Source organism: Mytilus californianus, unplaced genomic scaffold (assembly GCF_021869535.1).
Source record: "Mytilus californianus isolate M0D057914Y unplaced genomic scaffold, xbMytCali1.0.p SCAF_3, whole genome shotgun sequence".
Taxonomy (NCBI): Eukaryota; Metazoa; Mollusca; class Bivalvia; order Mytilida; family Mytilidae; genus Mytilus; species Mytilus californianus.
The window spans coordinates 92,713,863-92,741,340 of record NW_026262679.1 but is presented as its reverse complement, the minus strand read 5'-3'; the positions used below and the strand labels follow the sequence as shown (position 1 = coordinate 92,741,340).

The following is a 27,478-nucleotide window of genomic DNA, read 5'->3' as shown; positions in this document are numbered from 1 at the left end:
ACAAACATGTTGCACATATAAAGGCGAAATATAGTTTCGAAGAAAAAACAAAATAACAATAAAACGGACAATCAGGCATCACATCAATGACTCCTTATCATCATGATCAAATAACATCTTTTCTTTACGGATATAAAATGTAACTTTTGTTTGATCTGGTTAGACTTTGTAATCATTTATATTCAAAAGATGTTTATTTAATTATTGTTTACTTAATTGGTACATGTAGTGATTGAGCTATTAGTTATGGTAGATCATGCCTTGGACTAAAATTATCTAGCCCAGATAATGATGTAGAGGGTTTAAAGTCAATAAGGCAATGACGAACAAAGCGTAAAATGCATATTATTCTTTTCCCATTTAGTAGATATTTTTCCAGGTAAGTACTCCAGTATTGCACGATAAAACCAACGAGCTGTGTCCCGCTACGGTGGGGGCATTAAAATATTGATCTTTCCAACAGTGTAAAGTACTAGATGGTTTAACAAACCGTTTATGAAAATATTCATCCCAACTATCATCCATAATTTTCTCTGAAGGAGCAAGTTTTTGACCTTGTTAGTATACATGTTGTTATACATATATTAAAAACAATCTTGTCTCATACCTGTGGTTAAGACAAATAAAGTACATATCAACTTTCTTGACACTAAAGGAGAAGGTCCGGTGAGGGCTAGTTTTGGCCTAAAATTCAAAGTACATCTGATGAAAGATTTTTGACATTTTTTAAACACTTAAGTGTCTACTTCACAGTCTTCACGCTGAACCACAGGCCCAGCAGCCCAGGCTTGTAAAATTGCTCTCGGGCCTGTAAAAATCATCTCTACAGGCCAACAGAATCTAACTAAAATTCTCCAAAAATTAAGTTCCGGGCCTGTAGATTTAAAAGTTCATTGTGAAGACTGACTTCAGTCGATTCAATTAGTTTATGTCAAAGATTTAAAATGAGTTGGTCATTTAAGACGCTCAAATTCAAGCTTTAACATGAAAAATCTATCAATATGCCATGTCACTTATCAGATTGTTTTTGTCTAACATGGAAGTGGCCACATTCGTGTTCAGTCTCAACCCTTATATATGTTATGTATGGTCATCAAATACATATATATTTTAATATAAAGACTGAACACAAATGCGGCCACTTCCATTTTAGACAAAAACCGTCTTAAAATTAGCACAAATGCTAAAATTGTGACAATTCAGGAATTTTGCATGAATTTATGATGCTAGTACCTGATAAATGTGCACTGTATTGTCAGAAACAGCCCATATTTATGGAACATAAGTATTCTACATTCCAATAAATAGCTAAAAGTTTACATTTCAACAAATTTGTAAAAATGCTATATTTTGGGGCCAAAAAGGGGTCTTACCGGGCCTACTCCCTTGTCTCCTTATTGCTTCTTGGTGTTTCTTGATTATAATGTTCAACAAATTTGAAAGCAGATTGTTGTGTTATATTTGTCTTTTAATTATTTTAATACTGGTTAATAAAATCAGAATAGGGTGTACTGGCTGGTCATTATCGTGTATGTTACGTTTTTGTGCATGCCTACTGATCTATTGAATATGCATGACTTGATAGATAAGCATGTGACGTGTAGCCAAAACTGAGTTGTAGATTTGTAGCGTAAATGTATATAAGTAGTTTTGAGAATACAATATAATGGTATAAGGTTGTTCTGGCCCCAAGTCAATTGGGCCCAAGTCGTTCCAGCCCCATAATAAAATAATGTTATTACACCAGTTGAAAAGATTATCAAGATCAATTACAGTCATATGAAAAATTGCTAATTAATGTTGACTAAGGATTGCACCAACTTCTGTTATATTTATTCTGTACATATTCTTCAATTTTGGATCCTCTACGGCATTCAACGCTTTTTGATTTAAGCGACACTGACAAACAAATTTATAACTTCTAATAATATTGAAATCAACATAAATGCTATTCATGCTATATACTGCATTATCACACGTTTTGTACTAATATGTACGTTTTTGCATGGTCAATATTGCCGGAAGTCAAGGTTGGTTATTTGCCCTTGGGACCAATATCGATATTAGCCCTCGAAAATCCATATTGTGCCCCCGACTTTGACTTTCGGTAACCTGTCAATCAATAACTATTTATAAGGTTGGTTATTTGCCTTCGGGGCCAATATCGATATCAGCCCTGGAAAACCCATATCATGCCCCTGAATTCGACTTCCAGTAACCGGTTAATCAAAAACATCATTATCAATTCACTGTGATACATTTTTTAAATTTTTTTCTTCAAATGTTTTTTTGAATTTTTGTTGAAAATATTAAACATTATACATTTATTTCCCCGTGCCAGAGGGAGATATGAAGATTTGTTCACCCAAGAATATTCATATTTCACAAGGGCTCTGCCCGAGGGAAATATGATTTTTCGAGGGTGAGCAAATCTTCATATCTCCCGAGGCAAAGGGAAATGAATGTTTTATTCCACTGCCTATGCTTTGTTTACTATCAATACATTAAATATTATTTTGCATACATTTTTTTTCTTATCCGCTTGTTTTCGTAAGTCAAATTAAACACGACATACCTATTGATAAACAGTATAAGGATCAAAATTTAATTATAAGTCTTTTTGTTTTTGGCGTAACGTCGCACGAAGTAATCCCGACATTTCAGAGGAGAATATGATCTTCAGAATGGAATATGAAGATTTGTTCAATGACACGTGGGATAGTCTCAACCAATCAAATATTGATTAAACTATCAATATGTTTAAACAGTGGAATAAAAACACAAATGCGGCCACTTCCATTTTAGACAAAAACCGTCTTAAAATTAGCACAAATGCTAAAATTGTGACAATTCAGGAATTTTGCATGAATTTATGATGCTAGTACCTGATACATGTGCACTGTATTGTCAGAAACAGCCCATATTTATGGAACATAAGTATTCTACATTCCAATAAATAGCTAAAAGTTTACATTTCAACAAATTTGTAAAAATGCTATATTTTGGGGCCAAAAAGGGGTCTTACCGGGCCTACTCCCTTGTCTCCTTATTGCTTCTTGGTGTTTCTTGATTATAATGTTCAACAAATTTGAAAGCAGATTGTTGTGTTATATTTGTCTTTTAATTATTTTAATACTGGTTAATAAAATCAGAATAGGGTGTACTGGCTGGTCATTATCGTGTATGTTACGTTTTTGTGCATGCCTACTGATCTATTGAATATGCATGACTTGATAGATAAGCATGTGACGTGTAGCCAAAACTGAGTTGTAGATTTGTAGCGTAAATGTATATAAGTTCTGCCCGAGGGAAATATGATTTTTCGAGGGTGAGCAAATCTTCATATCTCCCGAGGCAAAGGGAAATGAATGTTTTATTCCACTGTCTATGCTTTGTTTACTATCAATACATTAAATATTATTTTGCATACATTTTTTTTCTTATCCGCTTGTTTTCGTAAGTCAAATTAAACACGACATACCTATTGATAAACAGTATAAGGATCAAAATTTAATTATAAGTCTTTTTGTTTTTGGCGTAACGTCGCATGAAGTAATCCCGACATTTCAGAGGAGAATATGATCTTCAGAATGGAATATGAAGATTTGTTCAATGACACGTGGGATAGTCTCAACCAATCAAATATTGATTAAACTATCATTATGTTTAAACAGTGGAATAAAATCTGATATATGCTTTCTTTTCTCTCCAGCTTGAAAATATGTGATAAATAGATTATAACATGTCATTTACCATATTGGCCCTGGTATCAGCCCTCGACCTATACCAAGCCCTCGGGATAAAGCCCTCTGGCTTGATAAGGGAGTCTAGGGCTGATACCAGGGCCAATATGGAAAATGCCATGTAATAATCTATAATAATCACCCCTATTCATTCAAGATGATAAATAATTTTAATATACATATTTTACTTTAAAAAATAAAATATTTCAATATGAAATCAGTCTAAATATTTTAAATATTAAAAACAATATTTGAATAAATGTCTCTTCTAATGAAAATTAAATATTTGAGAAGCATCAAAGGCACAATCTTTGATCATCCACCTTTGCTATTGTTTATAAAATTCATTAATATTTATGAAGTATATGTCAAAAGTCTGCACCAAAATCTTTTTCATCTACTAATCGGAAGACCAATATTCAGACATTTTTCTTAAATGTCAAAACAAAGTTTCGTAAATACTTACTAGTCCAAATAAAATTTTACTAGTCTGGGGCATCGGACTAGTGGCTACCGATACAGACTGTGTCAAATACATGTAATTCTTATCCCTTTTTTGAATTTTGGCCAGATCAGCTTTAAAATGTGACCCAAATCGACTTGCGGCCAGATTGACATGAAAGATATATAGTTATATACTTTTATATAATATAGTCAAAAATTATATTAAGCCAAGCATGTAAAACACGGATCTAATAGTTGTCTTATTGACATATATCCACAATTTATTGAATTGAAGATATTCATGCAACTAGGCTGCTTTAAGTCTAATTCGACATCGTTAAATAGTAAAAAAACAAGCAAAACATACTAACCCACCATCAATCAACTGCAAAAATTATAGATAAGATGTGCTTCAGTACTGAGTAGTACGATTTGAAACTAAATTGTTAGAACAACTGCTAACATAAAGAGCAACTTATATTTACCAAGCAAGAAGTATCGAGAAAAATGGTATTTCACAACGATTTCACCACCCGTGCTTGTGCTGACAGGACATTTTCCTAAACCGAAAGTCTGCAGTCTAAACAATCATTCGGGTCACTCAGTTGGGCTTCGTATTTAAGGAACGAGCCACCCGAGAAGCACCGAGTGAACAAACATCGATCAGGACACATTATCAAATACATCATTGCATAGAATTAAATCATATACCGTTTAACTTAATTTTAATAAGAAAATAAAATATAAGTGTTCAAATGAAATATAACGATCAATTTGTCGTTCTTGTCAAATAATTTTGTGGAATACTCCTAGGGTTTGCTGCTTGTGTTTTAGGGTGTCCTTTTAATTCCCGCCATTTCTGATCACATTGTTCCCGTATTTTTGCAGTTTAATTGTCGTTATAATTTTATAGCATATTGAAAGTATGCCTGGTATTGGTGATGATTGGATTAACAACCCATTGGCTATAATACAAAACATCATAGGTAAATCATATATGACATATATTGACAAACACAATTTTATAAAATAGAACATGTAACCATATACTATAGTCTAGATGTATAAACCTTATACATAAATGATGTAACAGTAGTCAGTACATGTTTTGTTTTCTCACAATCACATGCATATACTCGTACTAGGGGTTAGCTGTAGCTCTTCTTGTCCAATTGACATAATTTTTTTTACCATTTTCAGACAATCGAGCTACAGATTATTCCTATGATAAAACGTTCGGAATTGCAACCCATAGGTTTAGGTGTCACTTAATTATTTCCATAAATTCCACTGCTTTTGTTGAATCACCTGTGGATAATTGGTCATTGTATATAGTTCTCCTTGTTAGATAATTTTCTATATCACATAGTCTGCTCCGTTATTAGCTACTAGTCTAATGTCTGACCCTGTGGAATGCTAGAAAAAGCAATAAACAGACTTAACCTTGCTTATGATATTTATTGAAAGAATGATAACAATATTGTATGAAACAAATATATTTTATTGAAATTTCTAGTTTGTTTCTCAAAAAGTCGTGAAATTCCAAAGCCTTTTCACATCAATCTACACTGATCTGATCCAGATTGTTCATTAGCCATTTTCTTCCATTTAGAGCCAGGGTAAATCTGATATCCACGATGTCTGAAATTCTCACTTCCGTTTATTTTTAGGCAGTTAAGCTGCCTTATGCTAGCACCCTAGATTTGTGTTCTTACTAACGAATGCTGAAAAAAGTGCCATTGTTGTAATCTAGCAGGCTAATATGTTATTTATAACTAATTGGACATTTTGTTCATTCTTTTAATTCTGGAATACAAAAAATATGACCAGAATAACCTTAAATGATCGTCGAACGACGCATAATATTTGAAGTTGCACATAGGAAATAGTGCTCAATAGAAATCTGTACGTAGTTTATTATCCCCTGTGCTTTTGGCTAAGATGGCAAAGAACAATTGTATGAAATATTTCATCGCCGAAAATCTGTAATTACAAGTCGTTTATATTTCCCAAATGGCAAAATGCGCAGGAATATTGTTCATGTACACCAAATCTCTATGATAGAGGGAATAAAGTTATATATAGTACACATGTAGTCTAAGTTGGCGGTAATTTTAACTTACAGGAAACGTAAGTTCGTTTGATTCTGATGATATAAAGTCCGATTAAGCGAAAGTACTCTTAATCATGATATTCTTTTAGTTTAAGAAGATTGTGATTATTTAATTGATTTCAATTAAATGTATGCACATTTAAATTCCTTTCTTTTATTAAATTATTCCGTTTATCACTGAACTTGTTGTTATTTTATGAATGAAAAACCGGAAATCGACGTAATCAATGTCGACCAATCAGGTCGATGTTTAAAGAAATGCAGAATAACTCGTCCCAGAGACAAGTCGGACCGTCTAAGAAAACAACTCGGACCCCTTGTCAGATTAACTTAGGGTTTCATAAAATGTAAGACTAACATGTCTAGCGGAGCCATCAATCTTTCGTTTGTGCATTGGGAACTATTTAGGGGTATTTTGAGGGGCCTAAAGAAGGGAGGGGTTTACTGTAGAACCCTATGGGATTTTATTTTCAAATGACTATTTATACTCGAAAACAGTAAGTGATAGACACGCGTGGTCTTCAGTAATGAGAACAGGACAATGAAACAAATCAAATAAAATATAGGGTGAGTCCCTGGGGGTCATCCCACCCCCCTTCAATTTGAAAATGTTCTTTTATCTTGTAAACGGTCGCGATCCCCACCCCTAAACCATATATATACTTGTATGGGACAATAAAACAAATCAAATGAAAATTTGGGGGAATCCCTGGCGTCACCCCACCCCCTTCTGTTTCAGAACTTGTAAACGTTCGATATCCCCACCCCTAAACCATATATATTCATGTATGGGACAATATAACAAATTAAATGAAATATAGGGGGAGTCCCTGGGGTCACCCCACCCCCTCCTGTTTGAGAACTTGGAAACGGTCGAGATCCCCACCCCTAAACCATATATATTAATGTATGGGACAATATAACAAATCAAATGAAATATAGGAGGAGTCCCTGGGGTCACCCCACCCCCTATTGTTTGAGAACTTGTAAACGGTTGAAATCCCCACTCCTAAACCATATATATTGATGTATGGGACAATATAAAAAATCAAATGAAATATAGGGGGAGTCCCTGGGGTCAACCCACCCCCTCCTGTTTGAGAACTTGTAAACGGTCCCCACTCCTAAACCATATTTATTCCTGTTTGTCATTTCAAAATAATTTGAATGATATACAGGGTCAATCTCCTAGGCGTCACATTATGTGACATATGCATATCACTTTACTAGACCAAACCAATGTGTACTGGACTTTGCCCAATGTCAGGCGACCATGGGAATGACGAATTATGGGAGCTTTGTTTGGGAGACTTCGTAACAGCATCCTGTTACAATTATTTCTTGTTTATTATAAAATTTTATTGATGCAAAAAATGAGTCTAGGTAAATTGAATTTACTTTAATTATTTTTTGAATTATTTCTGGGCCTATAAAAATTTTCATTTATGGCTCATTTTAAAGATAACATATAAATCTTTCAAGCAGTGTAAAGCCCAAGAATGTTTGACCAATTGTTTTATTTGACCGGAGAACCTGAGATCACCCCCAGTTTTTGGTGGGGTTCGTGTTGCTTAGTCTTCAGTTTTCTATGTTGTGTCATCTGTACTATTATTTGTCTGTTTGTCTTTTTATTTTTGGCCATGGCGTTGTCAGTTTGTTTTCGATCTATGAGTTTGACTGTCCCTCTGGTATCTTTCGTCCCTCTTTTATAATCACCTGTGATTTTATTCCAGACTTGGTATGGAGTGATATCACGGACTTGTGGTGAAGGGGGGGGTCATTTACATTTACTATGGTCAGGGCAGTCAGACCTCACCTTTGATCCCTGTAGTAGTAAACATTTGTCTGATTTGTGTCTCATAACTTTTGTACTGTAGAACCCAAACACAGTGTTCCTTCCAGGGAAGCAAGTCCATTCATACAATTACGTCAACTTGTACCACTAAAAGTCAACTGGTACCAACGTTAACTACCAACTAAAACACCTGCAATCATTGCGAACTTGTACCACTGCAGACTCACCATTAAAAATATACATTGATATATGCGTTGCTTTAGAAAACCTTGATAAAATATTAATTAATTTGCCTTAATAATCAATTCATTAAATAAACATAAATGTACAATATACGAATGTTTAATGTTTGTTCTTTCAAATCTGAAAAAAAAATTTGAAGCAACACTGCCACAGTTTTCATAATGATTACGTTTGCCTTGGTTTTTGGTTAACTGCCTGCAGCGCTTACAGTGCTTTGATTTATACTCCTTGTCCTTCGCCTGCGTTTTACGTTTTTTACTTGACTCTCCCCTCTTTTTGTCTCGATTGCCTGGTGTTTTTATTAAGTAGTAGTACAAAATGTATTTAGCCATCTAGATACATAATCTAAATAACACTTCCGTTAAATGATGGATAAAACCTAATAGACGTTCCCGGGTCAATGGACAAAGATGACGAAAGGTTTAAATGACCCAGGTTCGCATAATTATTTTTTTAATTTGGTTATCGATCTATTTCCGCTGTTATTTAATATTTATCGTCATGAACATTGATGTTTTGACTTAGATATATGTTTTTTACTTGCTGGGCAACCCAGACAAAAAAATTACTTGTGGGGGAATTCAAATAAATGAGTCGGGCATAGCATTTCCACACCACTGTCAAAGGACATATTAGTTGCTTTTCCCCATTAAGATGTTGACATGGTATAAAATGACCAATGGTTATGTGGCTGGTTATGACATTAGTTAAGAACATGAAAAGGTGTAGCAAAAACAATGCACCTTCTTTGTGGTAAATTACTTTAAATTTTGCTGCACAAATTTAATCAAGCTACTTATCATGCTTATTTAAGGACCTTGACTTGGCTTGAGCTGTAATTGTTTATATTCCTAAAAATCCTTGGATTTGAAATTACATACATACATATGGTATAAAATCTGATTTGAATCTTGTCAAAATGAGGCATTATAAAAATTGCTTGATGTAATTAACCATATTGTAAGTCATATTTAAATGTTTTTTCTCCAAGATAAGATGCATGATTGTATGTCAACCCAGGGTATAAAGATTACCATTTCCCGTTTCCCGGGGAAAGTAAATTATTATACGGAAAAGTGACATTGCAGTTGCTAATATCCCGTCGGGAAAGTCGTTTTCCGGTAAATAAATAAAATAATTTGTCCCTATTACTTGTTTAAATGTCAAAATACTTCTGTAAGATCATCTGAGCGTCAAATTTCCATGATTTCATCACATTTTTACGCGATTTACATGTGTGCCTTTTGGTATTTAGTTAGATCGTTAGTGGACTGGTTTAAATTTACGATATCTGGTTTGTAGCACGGGAACCAGTTTGTAAAGATAAGATACATGATTGTATGTCAACCAAGGGTATAAAGATTACCATTTCCGGTTTCCCGGGGAAAGTAAATTATTACACGGGAAAGTGACATTGCAGTTGCTAATATCCCGTCGGGAAAGTCGTTTTCCGGTAAATAAATAAAATAATTTGTCCCCATTACTTGTTTAAATGTCAAAATACTTCTGTAAGATCATCCGAGCGTCAACTTTCCATGATTTCATCATTTTTTACGCGATTTACACGTGTGCCTTTTGGTTTGTAGCACGGGAACCAGTTTGTAAATATTGCGGACGCTCAGAAAATGAGCTTGCATAAATACTTTTACATTTCAATCACTAAAAGAAAAACAGAATACGATGTCTATTGCTTATAGTATATAAATTTTAAAAAGTCACACAAAATTATCATAATCAGTTGACATGTTAAACCCTTAAAAGTATGCTCAGATTGCAGGATTTTGCATCTTAAATTTCAAAAATTTCTTGGGGGGGAATGCCCCTAAACCCCCTAACAAATTCGATCCGCTTCGCGGGTCTCAACCGGGGAATGTGGATTTGCACACGGTAAGTGAATTTTTTTTTATCACTTTCCCTTGGGTAAGTGGCCTGCCAAAAAATTCTTTATGCCCTTCAACCTCCAGCATGGTCTAGGTGTCTTGATCAATTTTGTGATGGGTATGTATCGAATGGAAATATACCCCACCTATGCATATTCATAAGTCTAGAGCTACTGCAATATAATAATGTATGCCTAAAATATGGGGTTTTATAAAAACTGTTGGCAATCATACCACATCTAATTTTTTATATCAATAGATTTTATATACAGTGTATTGACATGTAACAAGTTATTATTTTTGACTAACAATTTATCCAGACTCCATTTTGTATACTTTCAGATAACAAACAAAATGATAATGGTGTTAAAGATTACTTCAGCAGTAAGATGCAAACAAACTATGCCATGAGTTGGGTAAGTTAGGGAGGTTAAATTTTTTATCATGAGTTGGGTTAGTTAAGTGGTGAAATCTTTTTGCCTTGAGTTGGGTATTTTTAAGGAGGTTGAAACCAGAGCTTCCAAAACGGTCATATTTTCCGGACTTGTCCGATAAATTATATAAATGACTTGTTGTGTCAAAGCTGAAACGAACATTTTAATAACATATTTCAGAAAAATAATTTGAAGTTCATGCAATCTTCTCAGTTTTGACCTCAACTTTTGCCTTTAAACAGACACACATTTCCGGTCATAAAAGTGACATGATGAATAGTTACTATCAAAACACACCCTTCTTAAATACCCTCTCATTACAATCAAGGCTAATTAGTTCCCTGACAGCTTAATTTACCTGTTCAGGCGACAGGTAAACTATTTAGTACCGGACATTGATCAGTCTAATAAAAGTTATTTTCTTAAATTTCAGCGGTTTGCATCTAAATATCATTGTCAACAAGATTCATGTTACCAGAAAACATATATAAATATTATTTGATGAAAATTTAAAAAGGTAGTTGTAAAGGTTTTAAGTGAAAAATCGTCAGAACCACGTTGTTTAAACTAGTACATTTGTGCGCAGGTGCGAGATTTATTTATGCATCCGATTTTTATTTTGCGGTCGTATATTGGTATGACGTTGGCGTCGTCGTCCGAAGACACATTGGTTTTTGCACTCTAACTTTAGTTTAAGTGAATGGATCTCTATGAAATTTCACCATAAGGTTCAATACCACAAAAGGAAGGTTGGGATTGATTTTGGGGGTTATGGTACCAACAGTTAAGAAATTAGGGGCCAATAAGGGGCCAAAAATAAGCATTTTTGTAACTTCCAGACATAACTTGTGTGTTAGTGTATGGATCTCTCTGACATTGTACCACAAGGTTCCATATCACAAAGGGAATGCTGGGATTGATTTTGGGGGTAATTGCCTCCAAATTCTAGGAATTAGGGGCCAAAAAAGGGGCAAAAAACAAGCATTTTTCTAGTTTCATGACAATAACTTGTGTGTAAGTGTATGGATCTTTATGAAATTGTACTACAAGGTTCCATATCACAAAGGGAAAGCTGAAATTGAGTTTGGGGGTAATTGCCCTAAACGTTTAGGAATAAGGGGCCAAAAATAAGCATTTTTCTAGTTTCCAGACAATAACTTGTGTTCAAGTGTATGGATCTCTCTGAAATTGTACTGCAAGGTACCATACCACAAAGAGAAGGCTGGGATTGATTTTGGGGGTAATTGCCTTAAAATTTTAGGAAAAAGGGGCAAAAAACAAGCATTTTCTAGTTTCAGGACAATAACTTGTGTGTAAGTGTATGGATCTTTATGAAATTGTACTACAAGGTTCCATATCACAAAGGGAAAGCTGAAATTAAGTTTGGGGGTAATTGCCCTAAACGTTTAGGAATAAGGGGCCAAAAATTAGCATTTTTCTAGTTTCCAGACAATAACTTGTGTTCAAGTGTTAGGATCTCTCTGAAATTGTACAGCAAGGTACCATACCACAAAGGGAAGGATGGGATTGATTTTGGGGGTAATTGCCTTAAAATTTTAGGAAAAAGGGGCAAAAAACAAGCATTTTTCTAGTTTCAGGACAATAACTTGTGTGTAAGTGTATGGATCTTTATGAAATTGTACTACAAGGTTCCATATCTCAAAGGGAAAGCTGGGTTTCAGCAGACCAACCCAAACATCGTCGGACCGCAGGTCATGCATGACCTGTAAAAAACTTGAAGGTCCGCCACCATCCTGTGAACTACAGGACCTCCTGTCCTGTACATTTTTTGCAGCATACAGTTTTAAAATTGGGAAAAATGTGTTGCTATATTAAACACAAAATATTGTTTTTCTCCCGAGATCAATGAAAAACAATTAATTAATTAAATATTAATAAGGATCGCGGACATACCCTAGTCATATTTATAGATATATATGGGCAGCACAAATAGTAAACCAATGAGAATGCAATAATATGAAAAGCAGCCAATGAAATCACGCTTCTATTGACACACGGCGAGATTTTCTTGTCAACTATTTTATGCATTCCCTGAAAATCGTCATTTCTAATGTGACTTCTTTTTTTAAAAAAACATTATCAGTCAGACGATTTTAAGGCTCACTGGCTTGTCCCCTACTGCCTAAATAAAGGCAACAGTAGTATACCGCTTTTCGAAACTCGTAAATCGATAGAGATAAAAACAAATCCGGGTTACAAACTAAAACTGAGGGAAACGCATCAAATATAAGAGGAGAACAACGACACAACAAAAACACAACATTAAAATGTAACACACACAGAAACGAACTATAATATAACAATGGCCATTTTCCTGACTTGGTACAGGACATTTTAAGAATAAAATGGTGGGTTGAACCTGGTTTTGTGGCATTCAATTTGAATATTTTGAAGATTTTGTATCTCGATTGTCATGTCCTTTGTGTCAGTTTCCGGCATTTCTTTTTTCCCTGGTTCATTACACATGCGCCCGAAACACATGTTGTAAACAATAACATGAGTTTCCTCCATTTTTATGATAAGACTGTGCCTGGTCAAAAAACAGAAGGCCGATGATCAAAGTACAGCACACCAAAAAAAGTTGAGACAAACTCAAATAAAATACTAGATTATGCCAAAGAGGAATAAATCTAAATAAAGTCTTAAAAAATGAAGTTTTATGCAATGTGATTAAACATGCAAAAGTGTAGTACGAGATAGTAGTTTTGGTTATTTCATTTATCATAGTCAAAGCACTCAGAATGAAGGATTTTGCATCTAATTTTTCAAAATTATTCAGGGTGGCATGCTCCGGGACATCCCTAGCAAGTTTGCAGCGCGAAGCGCTGTTCACCTGTAATGATTAGTAGGTCCTGTAACAGGAAGGAAGGTCCAGTAAAAAATAGTTGTTACTGGACCTCCTGACCTGTTAAAACAATTTAAGTTTGGCTAGGTCTGAAACAGTTTGAGTTTGAGTGTAATTGCCCTAAACATTTAGGAATTTGGGGCCAAAAAGGGGCCAAAAAATAAGCATTTTTCTAGTTTCCAGACAATAACTTGTGTTCAAGTGTATGGATCGCTCTGAAATTGTACTGCAAGGTACCATACCACAAAGGGAAAGCTGAGATTGAGTTTGGGGGTGATGAATCATAAGGGGGTTCAAAAAATTTTTTCCTTTTTTTTCTTTAAAATTTTCCATTTTAAATTGGTTATTTCTGATTTATATATAAAAGCAAATAATAATGATATGGTTTAAATAGGTAAATTAAAAAAATTTAAGTTCTTAGACCACATTCATTCTGTGTCAGAAACCTATGCTGTGTCAAATATTTAATTACAATCCAAATTCAGTGCTGTATCAAGCTTGAATGATGTGTCCATACTTGCCCCAACTGTTCAGGGTTCAACCTCTGCAGTCGTATCAAGCTGCACCCAGCGGAGCATTTTATTCAAAAATGCTAAAAATATCATTGATACCTTTATCTAACATTAATTTCGAGTTTTTCCTATAGATATAATATGGAAAGAGATACTTGAATAACTCAATCGTGCTTTGAAAGGTACACGGATTTTACGTATCCGTCTCTGGTCTGTGTTTTACCATTGTCAAGTCAACATCCGGTATGAGGAAAATGTACTTTTCAAAAACTAAAGTGAAGTTATGACAGCGTTATTTTGCACAAATAAAGAGTCTTAGGCAGATATTAAGTAGCTGATGTTGCACACTTCTAATGGTGCACTGTAGATATAACAGTTTACATCAGAACATCGAAATTTATATTAAAAAAATCAAGTCAAATACCGTTTTTGTGTCAATCATAATTCATATGATGCTGAACTGATTACTATGGTTTTCTTTTGTTACTAAGTCTTAAGGGATAAAAATCGGGATGAGACAAAAAAAATGTCCGGCTGGCTCAAATATTTTTTGGAAGCCCTGGTTGAAACTTTGAATGTAATATTAGAATTATGCCTGCAAACATTTTATTATGGTGAGAAAATGTACATTGCATGAGTTGTTAAGGTGTGACGGCATGAGTTACATGAATTTACAGTAAAATTGGGTTATAAAGTACAAATGTATTTAAAAAGGACAGATAACCTGATTTTCAATATGATTTGTCAGGTATGAATGAATTATCCAATTGATGACAAGCATCATGGACCTTCTTCATGGGTAGAATTGTTGCATAAAAGAATATTATTAAATTTTCAGGTACCAAGTCTGAATGATACTCCCCTACATACACTGAAACCAAACTCTTTAGTAAGATTTAGATGTATGGTACAGGATATATACGATCCAGAATTCTACCTTGGACTCTATCAGGTGAAGGATTTAGAAACATCGACAGTAACACAGAAATCAGGGATGTATAAAGACATTGCAGACTGTTCTGTAAGTAGGTGAATAGATATAAGAAGATGTGGTATGAGTGCCAATGAGACAACTCTCCATCCAAGTCAAAATTTATAAAAGTAAACCAATATAGGTCAAAGTATGGTCTTCAACACAGAGCCTTGGCTCACACCGAACAGCAAGCTGTAAAGGGCCCCAAAAATTACTAGTGTAAAACCATTCAAACGTGAAAACCAATGGACTAATCTATATAAAAAACGAGGAAACACTTATGAACGACAACTACTGAACATCAGATTCCTGACTTAGGACAGGAAGGCTGTAATGTTGTATTCCTTAAAATTCATAACATTCTCCACTATAAAAAAATATCATAATGTTATTATTATGAGAAGATCTTGGTGGCCATCCCCTCTTTATACATATTGATCTGGAGCCTTTAGCAGTAGAGATTCCTGTTATTTGTCAATATCTAGAATTTGGACAAATATGGTGTCTTAAAATTTTACAATTTCTTGCTGTTATTGAACTATCTCGGCATAAATTTTAAAAGTTTGCAGTTAAGCTGAATTTGCTTTTACATACCTTTAATTAAAGAAAATGTAGAACAAGACCTACTTCTGGTTTCAATAGTGTTGCATGCAGCTCAGTGCACATTCATGCTTATATGTATATATGCTTTACTAAAGAAGCAAAACAAATAAATAAAATACCTCGGAATTTTTACAGTGAAAATGAATAAACCAGCTAACAGCAGATAAAATTGTGACTTGTTTTGAATCAATTGTTTAGCTAAAATGTGGTCAGCATGGTGACATTATAATTCTTTTATATATGTATCTTTACCATTTTTGCAGAAATCACAACAGATAGATGTAGAATCCAGTGACAATGTTACTATGGACAGACAAACAATATATTGTGTACCAATACCAGGGGAGACAACATGGGTAAAAGAGGTAGGGTTTTAAAATAAAGTGGTAACAGGCATTATGATCCTTATGAAATGCATTTTAGACTTTCCTGAAATAACATATATTATAATTTTCCTTAATGCAAAATATATGTTATTGGATGATATTTTGGAACTGCATCTGTATTTATCAGTATACAATCACATGTTCAAATTGCAGATTAATAAAGCCTTTGATAATATTACATGTGCTTTTGCCTCAATACTCTGGATCTAAAAATTGACAACTGGTACGATTTGAAGGCTCCTTTTTTTGCCTGAAAGGACTGAAGATATGTAAAGCAGGACTTTGATGCATATTTCTCAAACACAAAAATTGATGTCATGTAAAAAAAAAAGTTTTACACCCCTTTCCCCGTTTGATGTCCCATATCTTCTACATGCAAGCTTGTTGAAATCCTACAATTTATCCCGACTCGGATGTTGGATTTTTAATGAAAAACAACGTTGTTTTATCAACAATTCAATTTATAGGAGCAACAGAATGTGTTTTCTTAGTGGTAAGCACTAGACCACGATATAGTTTTACATGAAATAGTAAATGAACCATCTCATTGGTGGGGGTGTCCATTTTTATCTCACCTGACCTGAAAGGTCAAGTGAGCTTTTCTCATCACTTTGCGTCCGTCGTCCGTAAACTTTTACAAAAATCTTCTCCTCTGAAACTACTGGGCCAAATTTGACCAAACTTGGCCACAATCATTATTGGGGTATCTAGTTTAAAAAATATGTCCGGTGACCCGGCCAACCAACCAAGATGGCCGCCATGGCTAAAAATAGAACATAGGGGTAAAATGTAGATTTTGGCTTATATCTCTGAAACCAAAGCATTTAGAGCAAATCTGACATGGGGGTAAAATTGTTTATCAGGTCAAGATCTATCTGCCCTGAAATTTTCAGATGAATCGGACAACCCGTTGTTGGGTTGCTGCCCCTGAATTGGTAATTTTAAGGAAATTTTGCAGTTTTTGGTTATCTTGAATATTATTATAGATAGAGGTAAACTGTAAACAGCAATAATGTTCAGCAAAGTAAGATCTACAAATAAGTCAACTTGACCAAAATGGTCAGTTGACCCCTTAAGGAGTTATTGCCCTTTATAGTCAATTTTTAACCATTTTTCGTAAACTTTTGTAATCTTTTACAAAAATCTTCTCCTATGAAACTACTAAGACAAATTTAACCAAACTTGTCCACAATCATCATTAGGGTATCTTGTTTAAAAAATGTGTCCAATGACCCTGCCCGCGAACCAAGATGGCCGACATGGCTAAAAAATATACATAGGGTAAAATGCAGTTTTTGGCTCATATCTCTGAAACCAAAGCATTTAGAGCAAATCTGATGAGTATAAAATTGTTCATTAGGTCAAGATCTATCTGCCCTGAAATTTTCAGACCAATCAGGCAACCCGTTGTTGGGTTGCTGCCCCTGAATTGGTGATTTTAAGGAAATTTTGCCGTTTTTGGTTATTATCTTGAATATTATTATAGATAGAGATAAACTGTAAACAGCAATAATGTTCAGCAAAGTAAGATCTACAAATAAGGCAACATGACCAAAATCGTCAATTGACCCCTTAAGGAGTTATTGCCCTTTATAGTCAATTTTTTACAATTTTCATAAATTTTGTAAATTTTTGTAAATTTTTATAAGTATTTTCCACTGTAACTACCGGGCCAAGTTCATTATAGATAGAGATAATAGTAAGGAGCAAGAATATTCAGTAAAGTAAGATCTACAAACACATCACCATCACCAAAACACAATTTTGTCATGAATCCATCTGTGTCCTTTGTTTAATATGCACATAGACCAAGGTGAGCGACACAGGCTCTTTAGAGCCTCTAGTTTAAATGAAACGAAAAAAAGTTTTGACTCTTATAACTGTCAATTGTATATATAACCATGCTTATAGTATCTAAGTTTTAAGTAAACAATTTTTACACTTTTGAAAAATATTTCAACTGAATTTGTTCATTATAGACATATGCTGACAAAGCAGGTGTCAAAGTTCAACCATCAATGTCACATGTTCCAGTAAGAAATAAACGTTCATTGGATGAAGAATCAGAAGATGTTGCTATGGAGACTTCAGAACCAAGTGCAAATACAGAATCCTGTGATGCAGCAGAATCAAAGAGGACGAGAACAGAAAACACACAAGGTATTTCTACACTGGAATGTAGGGGTTATGTGAACACCAATTGTTTTGCATATGAAATTGTTAAAAAAAAACAGAAATTTTCTTTCCAAATTATGTTTATGTTCATGAAAATTGAATTGTGGTGATATAATCTGGTCACTTTAGTGTAGAAATGTCTTTTTTGATGTCGCTGCAAAATCACAAACATCTGGAAATAGACCTAAATGGCAATTTTTAGCATACCGTAGAAAGGCTTGTATAGTCCGCGGTTTTATTCTCCAAAATTGGACCTTCCAGACGGGGTGCGGACTATAGAGTACAATAAGCAAGAAATAAGAGAAAAATTTCAATTTCGCGGGCGAGGTGGTTTGTTTACGTTCCGCCATCTTTGTTATTATAATTGTAGAGGGCGCTCTTATCATTTTTCAAACTAATAATTTTAACTCATCCATATTAATAAGTTATTTCTATTCAATATCAAATTAATACTGATAAATATAAAAACTAAACCTTTCATTACAAATTTCTCGTTTCTTTTCAATGCATTGGTTGAAATAAACTGGTATCTGCTTGATTGAAACGATACAAACATAGTGAAAAAGACAACCGTAAACCAGCTTAGAATTTGTAAACTACAAAACGTAATCGGTTATTGTTTGTTCCGTTTTGGTGTTTCATACTGACTAATATGGTTTGTATTAGCTTAAGACCCTTCAAACATTAATGTGATAGATATATTAAAGACTGTTTTACAAAAGGATGGAACTGTTTTACTTTCAAAGTCGTATTATAGTGATATCTGTTATGTACGGATTTCGACTCTCACCGGTTAGTTTCTTCTTTTACACGTGCTTTTTAAGCTTCTGTTTGATGATGGAAAACAGGTTTTTCCAAGAAAATACTGCAAACGACCGCACAGGATTTGAAATTACCGGAGTTTCATTAGACCTTTTCTAACAGTTACAAAAAGTTTTTTTACCTAAAATTTCGTGGGGAGAAGGGGGTGCGGACTATGTACCAGTGCGAACTATACAAGCCTTTCTACGGTAGTTTTTTGTAAAATTAATTATGATCAACAGCCTACCTCAAAAAGATATTTTACTCACTATGCATGTTTGAAAGAGATCATTTGGCCAAATATTTTATTGGAGGAGACTGTTGCTTATATCTAAATATGAATAACAAGATCTCAGATGAGACAAACACAAAAAGTTTAAACACCTAAAGCATATGCAAGGCTCAAGTCCAAAAATATATCTGCTAATATGTGACAGACCTATGTTTTGAAAAAATTTGGAGGGTGTTAGTTGATATTTTAATTTCTTTTGATAGAAGTGATATAGATTTGATTGACTTATCCAGCTTTTGTTTATGAAAAAATGAGAATTTGTGTTACATGAACTTCTGAGAAGAATCTACTTTAAAAGCTCCAAGAACAATTATTTTATCAGGTCATACAATGTTTTCAATTGAAAAGGCTACAATTTTAAATCCTGTTATGTATGTAACTTAGACATGTCATGGTATAGCCTTTACTTGTGTTGTTTTTATACGACCGCAAAAAAATTTTGTGGTCGTATATTGGTATGACGTTGGCGTCGTCGTCGTCGTCGTCGTCGTCCGGCGTCGTCGTCGTCCGGCGTCGTCGTCCGAATACACAATGGTTTTCGCACTCTAACTTTAGTTTAAGTGAATGGATCTCTATGAAATTTTACCATAAGGTTCAATACCACAATAGGAAGGTGGGGATTGATTTTGGGGGTTATGGTACCAACAGTTAAATAATTAGGGGCCAAAAAGGGGCCGAAAATAAGCATTTTTGTAACTTCCAGACATAACTTGTGTGTTATTGTATGGATCTCTTTGACATTGTACTACAAGATTCCATATCACAAAGGGTCGATGATGGGATTGATTTTGGGGTTAATTTCCTCGAAATTTTAGGAATAAGGGGCCAAAAGGGGGCAAAAAACAAGCATTTTTCTAGTTTCATGACAATAACTTGTGTGTAAGTGTATGGATCTTTCTGAAATTTTACTACAAGGTTCCATTTCGCAAAGGGAAAGCTGGAAATGAGTTTTGTGGTAATTGCCCAAAACGTTTAGTAATAAGGGGCCTAAAAAGGGGTAAAAAATAAGCATTTTTTAGTTTCTAGACAATAACTTGTGTTCAAGTGTATGGATCTCTCTAAAATTGTATTACAAGGTACCATACCACAAAGGCAAGGCTGTTATTGAGCTTGGTTTGGGGGGGGGGAATGGGGGTGATGAATCATAGGGGGGGGGGGGGTCAAAAAAGGGGTAATTATTTTTTTTCGTTTAAGGAATAAGGGGAAAAAAGGTTAAAAAACTAGGGTTTCCATTTTAATAGACAAATAATTGAGTAAAGAACATTATTTAAAAGCAGTGTAAGGTTGGTAATTCAAACTCATTTAAATATCTCACCTGCACTATGTTTGAATTATGTAAATTGGAAATTTGCCAATTATTTTAGTATAATAAACTTCATTGGAAATTTGCCAATTTTATATTGGAAATTTACCAATAGTTTGTTTATTTTTAGCTATGACTATGATGTCATTTTCTATTTAATTTTAAGGTTACAAATTAATTTCAGTTTTAAATATTATTGTAAAATGTTTGCCCAAAACATTTATTAATAAGTGGCCAAAAAAGGGGGCAAAAATAAGCATTTTTTTAGTTTCCAGACATTAACTTGTGTTCAAGTGTATGGATTTCTCTGAAATTGTACTTAAAGGTACCATACCACAAAGGGAAGTGGGTCAAAAAATTTGGGGGGGGGGGGGGATTTTTTTTCCTTTTTTTTTTCTTTAAAATTTTCCATTTTAAGTTGGTTAATTCTGATCACAAAGAGAAAGTTGGAATTGAGTTTGGGGGATAATTGCTCAAATGTTTAGGAATAAGGGGCTAAAAAAGGGGTTAAAAATAAGCATTTTTTTTTAGTTTCCAACAATTAATTGTGTTTAAGTAATTGGATCTCTGTGAAATTGTACTGCAAGGTACCATACCACAAACTGAAGGCTGGGATTGAGTTTGGGGGGGCGTGATGTGTGAAAATTTTCCACTTAAAGTTGGTTAATTATTTCTGATTTAGATATAAAAGCAAATAATAATGATGTGGTTTGATTTTATCAAAAACTTAAATTGAAGTTATGTATATTGTAAATTTAGGTTACATTGGAATTTAAGAATTGGCTTTGGGGTAGGGTTATGGCTCAAACCTTTAAATAATAAGGGAAAAAAAGGTGAAAAAACAAGGGTTTCCAGGTTAATAGACAAATAAGTACAAAACATTATTTAAAAGCAGTGTAAGGTTGGTAATTCAAACTCATTTAAATATCTCACTTACACTGCTTTTAAATTATGTAAATTGGAAATTTGCCAATAACTTTATTGTTAATAAATGCATTGGAAATTTGCCAACAATTTTAGTATAATAAACTTCATTGGAAATTTGCCAATATAAAATTTTGCTGATGAAGGTTTTTTGTTTACCTTTAGCCTTGACTATGAAGTCATTTTCTATTTTTATAGCCTTATGATGTAGTTGAATTATTTAATACTTTTATGATGTGTTTAAATGGGGTTTTATGGTTGCAAATTTATTGTTTTAGTTTAATAAACTCCATTTAAAATTTGGTAATAAAAAAAATTTTTGTTTATTTTTAGCTATGATTATGATGTCATTTTCTATTTTACTTTTATGGTTGCAAAGAAATTTTTATTTTTAGATATTACTGTTAAATGATGCTGATTAAGGTTTTTGCTATGTTTAGCCATGACTATGATGTCATTTTCTATTTTAATATCTGTCATGATGTATTTAAATGGGCTTTTATGGTTACAAAGGAATTTTATTTTTAGATATTACTGTAAAATGTTGCTGATTAAGGATTTTGTTTATTTTTAGCCATGACTATGTCATTTTCTATTTTAATACCTTTATTATGTAATTTCCCTTTTTAGATATTACTGTTAAATGATGCTGATTGAGGGTTTGAATGCTGGGATTGATTTTGGGGGTAATTGCCTCCAAATTTTAGGAATTATGGGGGCAAAAAACAAGCATTTTTCTAGTTTCATGACAATAACTTGTGTGTAAGTGTATGGATATTTATGAAATTGTACTACAAGGTTCCATATCACAAAGGGAAAGCTGGAATTGAGTTTGGGGGTACTTGCCCAAAACGTTTAGGAATAAGGGGCCAAAAATAAGCATTTTTCTAGTTTCCAGACAATAACTTGTGTTCAAGTGTATGGATCTCTCTGAAATTGTACTGCAAGGTACCATACCACAAAGGGAAGGCTGGGATTGTTTTTGGGGGTAATTGTCTCAAAATGTTAGGAATTAGGGGCCATAAAGGGGCAAAAAAACAAGCATTTTTCTAGTTTCATGACAATAACTTGTGTGTAAGTGTATGGATCTTTATGAAATTGTACTGCAAGGTTCCATATCACAAAGGGAAAGCTTGGTTTGAGTTTGGGGGTAATTGCCCTAAACTTTTAGGAATTGGGGGCCAAAAAGGTGCAAAAAACCCAAGCATTTTTCTAGTTTCCAGACAATAATTTGTGTTCTAGTGTATGGATCTCTCTGAAATTGTACTGCAAGGTACCATACCACAAAGGGAAGGCTGGGATTGAGTTTGGGGGTGATGAATCATAAGGGGGTTTCAAAAAATTTGGGGGGGGGATTTTTTTTCCCTTTTTTTTCTTTAAAATTTTCCATTTTAAATTGGTTATTTCTGATTTATATATAAAAGCAAATAATAATGATATGGTTTGAATAGGTAAATTAAAAAAATTTAAGTTCTTAGACTACTTTCATTCTGTGTGAGAAACCTATGCTGTGTCAAATATTTAATTACAATCCAAATTCAGTGCTGTATCAAGCTTGAATGTTGTGTCCATACTTGCCCCAACTGTTCAGGGTTCGACCTCTGCGGTCGTATTAAGCTGCGCCCCAGCGGAGCATTTTATTGCATATAGAATGCAGTCCAATAAAAGTTTCTTTTTTTCTGGCTTTTTATTTGCTTCAATAATCAACATATAGTTTCCACTGTAAATTAAAACTTTTATGAAATTGCATAAAGGAAAAGGGAAATTATAGTCAGTTATTTTATGTTTCAGCTCAGCCTCCAAATGTGGGTCATGATTTAAACTTCCCTTTGCAAGGAGAAAAAGGTACAGCTTGTTTGGTCAAGGCAAGTACAGTACATGTATTCTAGATAATGTTTAGTTAAGGGAAGAATGGTACATCTGCATGTTTGATCAAAATCAGGATGATACAGTGAAACGCACCTAAAATGAACCTCTTGGGTAGACCAGTGATAAAATTTACAGCTTCAAAATGTATTGACGTTGGTATAAATTAACTTTTGAATCAATCATGTTCAGACAGGTTTCGAGTTTCGTTTGTTATATTAAGACTGCTTATCTGTAGACTAATTCTCTTAGCATATTTTTTGTGAACTTTTTTTTCAAGGTAAGTTATTCAACCTTTCAGAGATATGTAACATGTAGTTAGTCTGAACTGACTTTTAGCCAAGTTGTGATGAAGTTGAACTTGATAAATGATATGCTGAACGCCACCAGGCTCTTCAGACAAAGTCTTTTGAATGAAAAAGAAATATCTTTTCAACACTTTGCTTGATAAATGGGTGAGGAAGAAGCCTTTTGATTTTAGTGTCAATAATTCAAGGTAACAGCTATTAATAGATTGACATTTTGGTGTCTGGATGTTATCATTTGAACCAGATGTCCAACTTTTACCAAACTTGACTATAAAACCATTTTAGGTGAGGTTTGGGGTTCAAAAGTAGAGGTCACAGCATTTATTGATGGACTGAAATTTTAATTTCTGAATGTTTTCATTTGAACCAAACTTTTACTAAACATGAGATGACAAAGAAACCATATTGATTTTGAGGTAACATGGGAAAGGTCAAGGTCACCTGCAGTCATTGATAGGTTGAAATTGGAGCAAACATTTCGTATTTGGATGATAACTCTGAACCAAATGTCAAACATTCACCAAGCTTAGCTGGAGAATACCCCTTTGAAAGGACAGAACCTTTAATGATTTTAGGCCACCTCTTCCTTTTGCAGTAGCTAAGGAATATGTAAAGTGCACTATTCTGATAAACCTGTCTTCCTGTGCATGCCTTATTGATGCAACTTCTTGTAATTTCAGATTTATGATGATATTGACAAGTTTAAAGTGAACGATATGGTAGAATTCATTGGAATATTATCTGTGGATCCAGCCTTAGCACAATTTAATCCTGAAAAGTAAGTGCATTGTTAATTTGAAACATATTTACATTGTTAAAAAATGTGAAATTTATTTGTAAAAGCTTAACATACAGGAAGAAAAGTAGTCTCATCAAGCTTTCCTCCTGTTTCTTATGGATCATTTATATTTTTTTTTATATTTTGAGACAATAAGTGAAGAAGGAAATTTTAACGAGGGGATTATTTTCCCTAATTTTGAGATTGAAATAGAATTGTGAAAATCGTGATATTGAAACGCTGCAAAAATAAACCACTGTAAAGTAAATAAAATGTTTTTACCCTGCAATTTAACATTTTTGATATTGCTGTTCACTCACAATTGAAAAAATACGAGGAGACCTGCAGTTTTGTATACCTGTATTTGTTAAGTGAAGAGACCATATACTGATAGATCTAACTTTCTCTCATTATTTTATATTGAGTTTCAAAGATAGTAAATACAGATTGAAAAATATGACAAATATTAAAAGGCATGTGGTGCTAATGCTCTCAGACCAACATCAAATTTAATTCCAAAATTAAAACAAGTTGCAAGGAGCACACTAAACCATGGGAGTCACTGAAAAATTGTCGATTGTAAGAAAAAACTATCATTTCAGATTTATTTCAATTAATTTTCAACTTTGATTGTAATTGATTCTTAAACTGTAACAGATTCATTGTATATTAAAAATAATCATTACCTATCATTAAATGCTGTAATTTATCTTGAACATTCAAATAATTTTCTTAAATTTTACAAATTGTTATTCAATTGATTTGCATATTTGACCAGTAAATATTTATGAAAATTAAACCAAATAATTTTGTAATATTTTAGTCAACCGGAAGAATTTGGTATAGAAGGATATCAGCCACCTGTAGAAGAGATAAATGCTCATGCCCCGCCCCCTTCATTGGTACCAAGATTACATGCTGTTTTGTGTAACAAACTGACACACAATAACCCACTACTGCCACAGATACCAGACACAGATGAATATAAAGCCAGTAAGTGGAAACACATAGATTGCAGCTTTAATCATAGACTACTAAAACCAATTTATTATGAAGGAAAAAAAACCTTTTTTTTCTAAACACCTTCACATATTGAGCTGAGTTTTAGTATGTGAGTCTACCATGATGAGTAACAGTTCAAGTTTACGTTTGGTTCCGCTCCGCTGATTTTTGACAAAATTACGTGCTTTGGACTTTGAAAAATATGTGAAAATAACAGTTATACAGACTTTTTTTCTAAATGCTTTCACATATTGAGCTGATTTTTAGTATGTGAATCTATTATAATGAGTTACAGATTGTGTTTATGTTTCGTTCCGCTCTGATGAATTTTGTTGAAATAACAGGCTTTGGACTTTGAAAATTTCCACTCCTAAAAATGGCTTCAAGCTTTTTTAGTGCATGGGGCCATTTGTGTCATTCTGACACATCTAGTTTTTAAATACATAACAAATATTTGATTGCTCTAAGAAAACACTTGTATGAGTTCAGTTTAAACCTTAATAGTTTTATTACATGTTCAAAATATGTTATAATAGTGTCCTCAAAGTGATAACCTGTGAATTTTATTTAATGAAAACAGTGCATGTGTAAAGAAATTGAAAAGATATTTGTTGTAACTCTTTTATTTGTACTATAAAAATGAAGCATTATACTTTTCCAACTTAAAAGTGATAGTTCTGACAAAGTTTCCAAATTTTTGTTATTTGATTTAGGGCTGTTCCATAAAAACATACATGGGACCCAGGGAAGGCACTTTCAAATCTCAACTATGGGAGGGTGTCATCTGTTTTTGCATAGTGGAAATGTAAAGTGAAATTTAATTTGCCCCCATAGGTGGTTAACCCATTTTTAAAGTGCCTTCCCTGAGTACCATGTATGTTTTAATGGAACAGCCCTTAGATATTAAGTAATAAATCTCTACTTTGAATTTATTCTTATACCCTTTATTGTCAGTGTATGTATTAATGCAATTTTTTTCAGAATTTCAGCAAATTGAACAAGAGATAGATACTTTGAGAGGGAGAATAATGGAATTATTGGAACATGCTCTACTTGGGGACAGTTTAGCGGCAGAGTTTTTTCTATTGCATCTATTATCATCTGTGTTAGTATTCAATTATCATAATAACATCATGTTTGGGTACTGATTTCAGCAGGGGTATCATAGCAAACAATAGCATACAGTCCATTTTTTTGCCCTATGATAATTGGGAAATACTTACCAAAATTCTGCTTTTTAGATGTGTGAGGCTGAACTAGCATACTACATGTAGTATTTTGTACTTGTGAAAAAGAAAGCAAGTTCTGCATCATTGATTTTATGCACGACCTAAAATTTGTTGGCTTTGGGAGTTCCTTTTGAAGCTAATAGCTTAAACTGAACCATAGCAATTGATTTTAAACTTTAAAAAAATTGATTTTCAGGTATGGCAGAGCCGATGTGATGCCTCTAGGAAAGTTTAGTCTAAACCTTAGTCATTGCCCAGTAACGCCAAAATATGGTCAGCTATTACAAGTGTTCATGGCAGGACTGCTTTCACAGGTATAACTTAATCAAAAGCAATACAAGTACTTTATTTCTTAGCTTTTATGCCCTGATTACAGTATATAGTAGGGGCATAATGTTTTCTTGGATGGGCATCTGACTGACCATTAATCCGTATCAGGTTAAAGGTTTGGGTTAATGTAGCTAACTATGATGATGTGGTCAATTCAACTTGAAACTTAGTACTCATGTTCATTAGACCAAAATTAATAAATTGTGTGTTTCCTATTTCACCTCCAAAAAAATTAGGTAGGGTAGGTAGGTAAAACATTTTATTTTATGAAAACAGTTTTTTCTCTCTATTGATGACATCAGAAAAAGGTTCCAAATCAAATCGTTTGATGTGCCTGCTCCTTTGATATCTAGAATAGTACTTTAATCTACAGCTCTTTTAATTTTCTGTTTTAGTTCTGTGTCCATACCTGCCAACAAAGAATCATAAAAGGATGGCAATTAAAAGATTTTGTATGCCTTAAGACAAAAAAAATAAT

At 33.6% G+C, this 27,478-nt stretch overlaps 2 protein-coding genes across 3 annotated transcripts in view; one reads left to right on the top strand and one right to left on the bottom strand.

Moving 5' to 3' along the window:
- LOC127735440 (telomerase protein component 1-like) overlaps positions 1-4,777 on the bottom strand; it is a 78,838-nt gene extending 74,061 nt beyond the window's left edge. Inside the window, exon 1 of the mRNA XM_052245600.1 lies at positions 4,673-4,777. The gene's annotated coding sequence lies outside the window, so the exon portion shown is untranslated. The remainder of the gene's footprint in view (positions 1-4,672) is intronic.
- A 242-nt stretch (positions 4,778-5,019) lies between these two features.
- Positions 5,020-27,478, top strand: part of LOC127735444 (mini-chromosome maintenance complex-binding protein-like) — a 33,103-nt gene continuing 10,644 nt past the window's right edge. Inside the window, exons 1-10 of one of the 2 annotated variants that reach the window (XM_052245605.1) lie at positions 5,020-5,173; positions 10,561-10,634; positions 14,869-15,051; positions 15,870-15,971; positions 17,972-18,152; positions 23,279-23,352; positions 24,342-24,439; positions 25,263-25,432; positions 26,423-26,546; positions 26,867-26,984. In XM_052245605.1, coding sequence (XP_052101565.1) covers positions 5,113-5,173; positions 10,561-10,634; positions 14,869-15,051; positions 15,870-15,971; positions 17,972-18,152; positions 23,279-23,352; positions 24,342-24,439; positions 25,263-25,432; positions 26,423-26,546; positions 26,867-26,984 — 1,185 coding nt within the window. In that variant the 5' untranslated portion in view covers positions 5,020-5,112. Of the gene's footprint in view, positions 5,174-10,560; positions 10,635-10,667; positions 10,672-14,868; positions 15,052-15,869; positions 15,972-17,971; positions 18,153-23,278; positions 23,353-24,341; positions 24,440-25,262; positions 25,433-26,422; positions 26,547-26,866; positions 26,985-27,478 lie in introns of those variants that run through there. The other variant, XM_052245607.1, reaches the window with a different exon arrangement.